Genomic DNA, 4910 nt, shown 5'->3' with positions numbered 1-4910 from the left:
TTGGTATGGAGCTACACCGCGACGGATAAAATTTATCGTATTTTGTGTTGCGTGTGGTTGAGAGGAGAGCCTCGTACACAGGTTCTGATGGCCACATGCAGCAAAATTCTGGCGTATGCTGAGCGATGCAGTGGCTGCACCCTTGCCGGTCTTGCCGAAATATATCCAGAACACGGAGGAGCTACGTGCATGGATTCTACAGTGGCTTAGCAATGCATGTGATGATGAGAGAAAAATTGTAATTAGAGGTTGGTATGAGCTATGGGCTGCACGTACTTCTGCAAGGGAGACCAATCGGATTAAGAATCCATCTAACATATGCGACCGGGTTCTCCACCTAGCTGAAGAATGAAAGCCTATTCAACAAGGGGTGACTAATCACCGGGTATCTACACCGCATGAGCACCGGAGGAAGCCAGAAGATGGCTGGGTTAAAGTTAATGCAGATGGTGGTTAGCGAAACACCAAGGTATGGAAGGAGGGGGTGTTGTTCTTCCGGGCAACCATGGCACATTCTTGGCAGGATCATGCATTTTTTCCCTCCACTCACAATGCATAGGTGGCCAAGCTATTGGCGTATTAGAGGACTCTAATCCTGGCTCAAGAGCTACAAGTCCAAAAGGTGATCCTTAAAACAAATGCTCAGAGAGCGGTGAGTAAGATCAAGAATGTGCAAAAGGATTTCTCAACTAATAAACAATTAATTAAGGAGGTCAAAGATTTACCGAGCTCTTTTCAGGAGTTTAGGGTTGCTTGGATGCGACGTTTGAAGAATAAAGTTGCACTTGTCTTAACTAGAAAATGTTGTATTAGATCTTTATGTAAAATTTGGCTCCATGTATCTTCCAAATGGGTTAGCTTGGAGATTGCTACTGAGGAAGCTATGAACTTTGAATAAAGTGACAACTATTTCCCTTAAAAAACGTTCGTTTTCCAATTCCTCAAAAAATCTGACGTTCCACCGGCTCGAGCCACCGCCGCGCTTCTTGCCCTCTCGGACGCCGCCAGTCCGCCATTACCATATTCCACTTCCAGTAAGAGTACCCTATCCCCCAGTCCGGGAACCACCCTCTGAATCCCAGCAGCGCCTTTCGTCGCCGCGGCCGACGGAGCCCCCAGCTCGTTCGCCGGGTCGTTCGTCTTCTCGCCGGTTTGTTACACATCAGATTCTTGTAGCGCGGAGGAGGCCGCGAGTCGGATCCAAAGCTCGAATCATTTCCGGATTTTAACTGCCCCGAGTTCCAGCACAAAGCGAAATTCCGTGTCTGGATTCGGATTTGGATCTCCGTCGCCGACTGGAGCAGGCCCTCGGTTGGTTTCTCTTTCTTGCCTATAAGTCTCGCCGGAGCCCCGATGGAGGCCTGTATCGTAATAAAGAGCTTACGGCAGCTAGTTAGACATCCGACTAGTTTGTGCTCTCTCATCTTCAGATCTTTGGCTGAGCTGATGGGACTTTTCCCCAGTGTACTCGGCAAATTCAGAGGAGACCCGCCGCCGATGGAGAATATGGTGGGCAAATCGCCGGAGCCGGAACCGGAGCTGCCACCGGATATGCTCTCGAGCATCTTTGCCCTCCTCGAGGTCCCTGACCTCGTGCGCGCAGGCTCTGTCTGCTCCTCCTGGCGCTCGGTGTACACTGCACTACGCAGTCAGCTTCTGAAGCACAAACAGCGCCAGACGCCTTGCCTCCTCTACCACACCTCTGAATCTGCCGGAGAGAACGCAGCTTGCCTCTACAGCCTTGCGGAAAAGAGGGCCTACAAGTTAACCCTCCCTGATCCACCGATCCGCAGTAGGTATCTGATTGGCTCTTCGCATGGCTGGCTGATCACTTCCGATGAGAGGTCCGAGCTGCACCTTGTAAATCCAATCACTGGTGAACAGATTGTTCTCCCGTCAGTGATTACTCTTGAGCAAGTCAAGCCGGTCTTTGACGATGAAGGTTCTGTTCATAAGTATGAGTTGTGGGAGCCACGGTACACTGCACTTGCAGAATTCCTTGGTCACGAGCCCTCAGTTTATGCTCTCGATGAGCTCCGTGACTATCTCTACTTGAAGGCATATTTGTTTCCTGACCCGCAAACGGAAAGCTACATTGTGGTGCTCATTCATAATCCAGAATATCAGATTTCATTTGCAAGGGCAGGGGACTGTGGGTGGACCTTTCTGCCACCAGGTTGGAACTATCAAGAATGCATCTACAAGGATGGTATACTGTATGCAGTGACAAGAACTGGATCAATTGATGCTTTTGATCTCTCTGGTCCTACTGTCACAAGGAAGACGGTTCTGGGTGACATGAAGAATTATATTTGTGAGCACATATACATTGTTCAGGCACCGTGGGGCGATATGCTGCAAGTTTGGAGGGAACAGCCCACTGTAGATGGCGATGCTGGTTCAGAGAACATAAAGGAAACCAGCAAAATATTTGTATATAAGATTGATATGGCAGCAAAAAAGCTTGTGGAAATAAATGGCTTGCATGGCCATGTGTTGTTTCTTGGGCATAGCCAGACGCAGTGTCTCAGCGTGGAAGAATATCCGCAATTGAAGGCGAACTGTGTCTACTTCACCGATGATGATGGATTTATTTCATCGTATCAGAATAGTAAACGTGATATAGGTGTTATAAATTTGGAAAACGACACCAGGGAAGAAATTGTACCTCAGATTTATTGCAGCTGGCCAAATCCCACATGGATTACACCCAGTCTTAGAATGATGCACTCGGGATTGATGTAATTGTGTTCAAATGCTATGACAATGGAGGCATACTCCATTTATATTTGTCGAATCAATAATATAAGGCCCTGTTTGGTTCATAAGTCCTAGGACTTTTTTTAGTCCCAACTTATAAGTCCCAAGTCCCTAAAAAGTCCCTACCTGTTTGGTTCCTGGGACTTAACATGGACTAAAAGACCATATTACAACTATAAGTCCTTATAAGTCCCTCCTTGAGAGTCTTATTTCATAAGTCCCAAATGCCCACTTTAAGTCCCTATAAGTCCCTCCTGTTTGGTTTAGATGGGACTTAAAGGGACTTTTTTCCCTACACCAATAAGTCCCTGTAACCAAACACCCTCTAAATATATTTTTTATCTATGGAGAACTTTTATCATGTGTTAAATTATTGCCACTGTCATGTGCAAAGTTGGAGCTTAGATGGCCTGGCCCAAGGTCCTTGTGAAAATGTTAACGCAACTGTGTTGTACAAGGAAGATAGTTACTGAACAGAGAAGTTTAGGATATTCAGGTACTTTGAGACGCTTAATTTGGTGGATCTGATTTATTCTTTCACTCAATTCTTTCAAGAAAACTGTTGAAGCCAATAAGATACCATTAGATACTATTGGAAATGTAATACCTTGTAATTATGAGCATTAGACACACAAGTTTTCTACTGGTGATCAGCCAATAAGGACATCCTTATCTTTGAGTGCTCTCTAAAAAAAACTCGTGTACCTTTTAGGATTTTATTTGGTCGCGAGATCTTATGGGTTTCACCTCTAGCCTACCCCAACTTGTTTGGGACTAAAGGCTTTGTTGTTGTTGTTGTTGTTTGTACCTTTTAGGATTTTATTTGGTTTCCATATCAGTTGAGTTATTGTTATTCTTTGGAGATGGAAGATCAAAGGCCTACAGATGTTTGTCGAGGTACTCTCCTTCCTAAAATTAGATTATGTTCCCTGCCTTTTTGTTTTTGATATAAATGCTCAGTATTTCCTTCCAGCATGTTTTGTTTTTGTTAGGCAAAATTTCAGTATTTAGGTATTGCAGAAGTGAGGTTACCAATGCCAAATTTTATTTGATTTTTAGGTTTTTGGTACAAGATCTGCTATTCGAAGCTGCACTAATGAAGAGTAAGATCTACTGTCCTTCTCTGTTTACAAACATACATATCTGTACGGATTCAAAGATATGGTTATACAGAGATATTTCTAGGTGCAAAAATAAAGTTTGCTTTGGCTTATTGTTTTAACTCCCAGGTTGTAGTGTTTCGTTTTTGGCATGTTCCAGTTATATGTTCAATTTTTCATGATTTCTTTTTCAATGCATGTCTCTCTGATATGGCCTTTAGTATTTATTGCATCATCATACATATTAGTTATTAGATTAGAGTTATCTTTTTTCAAGTGGTTCTGCAATAATGAAGTCATCCTATTGTATAATGGTATGTTGCACAATGCACACTGGAGGCATGCCTGAGGACATGATTCATAATTAAAACAGTATCGACGTAAGTCTAGAAAAAAGTCTATATTACACAAGAGATAGAAATGATCTGTAAGGCCTGGTGCTTCAGTGTTTTGGTGCCAATAGCTGCCATATCATCTTCTTTTGTACTGTAGTTAGCTAAAGTTTGATATATTGGTGTTGATATTATGGTACCTCCTTGTCAGATGCAGATTTGTGTAATTCTTAACTTCTTATGAAGACTTGTTGAGGTTGGCTCCTTATCTTCCCTTTATTGGAAGAATTTTCCTCAGTAGTGAATTGGCCCGTTGTGGACATTGCAGATCCCACCAGAGCAAGAACACCACACAGGATTATAACGATTTCTTACTAACTGATTCAGATGAAATCGAATCAGCTTCATCATTATTGTTTTTTTAGATGGAATTTTTCATCATTATTGTTCAAGCACCAGCAAAGTGATGTAGAAAATACCTCCTGACAATAGTAAAAGAACTATTTCGCAGATGCACATGATGCAGATTGCCGCTATGCACAAGTGGTCAGGCAGCTGAATAGGTTGTCAAGACCAGAGGAAATTTTGCTAAAGATCAACTTTGATGCTTCTTTTCTACTCCTCCGTCCCATAATATAAGATTGTTTTGCAAGCTAAAACAGCTTGCAAAATCATCTTATATTGTGGGACGGAGGTAGTATAAAATAATAGAGTGGCC

The 4910-nt window shown here is 43.1% G+C and overlaps 1 protein-coding gene across 2 annotated transcripts; it reads left to right on the top strand.

The window, feature by feature from the left end:
• Nucleotides 1-945: 945 nt before the first annotated feature.
• On the top strand, nt 946-2828 carry LOC109780346 (probable F-box protein At4g22165). 2 transcript variants are annotated; one of them, XM_020338940.3, is made up of 2 exons: nt 946-1311; nt 1431-2828. In XM_020338940.3, exon 2 carries the CDS (start codon nt 1447-1449, stop codon nt 2743-2745), a length of 1299 nt encoding a protein of 432 aa, XP_020194529.1. In that variant the 5' UTR covers nt 946-1311; nt 1431-1446; the 3' UTR covers nt 2746-2828. The 2 variants fall into 2 exon arrangements, with proteins under 2 accessions (XP_020194529.1, XP_073358452.1); XM_073502351.1 differs by having other exon boundaries at nt 946-2828.
• The last annotated feature ends 2082 nt before the right edge of the window (nt 2829-4910 follow it).

Source organism: Aegilops tauschii, chromosome 6, assembly GCF_002575655.3.
Source record: "Aegilops tauschii subsp. strangulata cultivar AL8/78 chromosome 6, Aet v6.0, whole genome shotgun sequence".
In the NCBI taxonomy this organism is placed as follows: domain Eukaryota; kingdom Viridiplantae; phylum Streptophyta; class Magnoliopsida; order Poales; family Poaceae; genus Aegilops; species Aegilops tauschii.
This window is presented reverse-complemented; position numbering and strand designations above follow the sequence as displayed.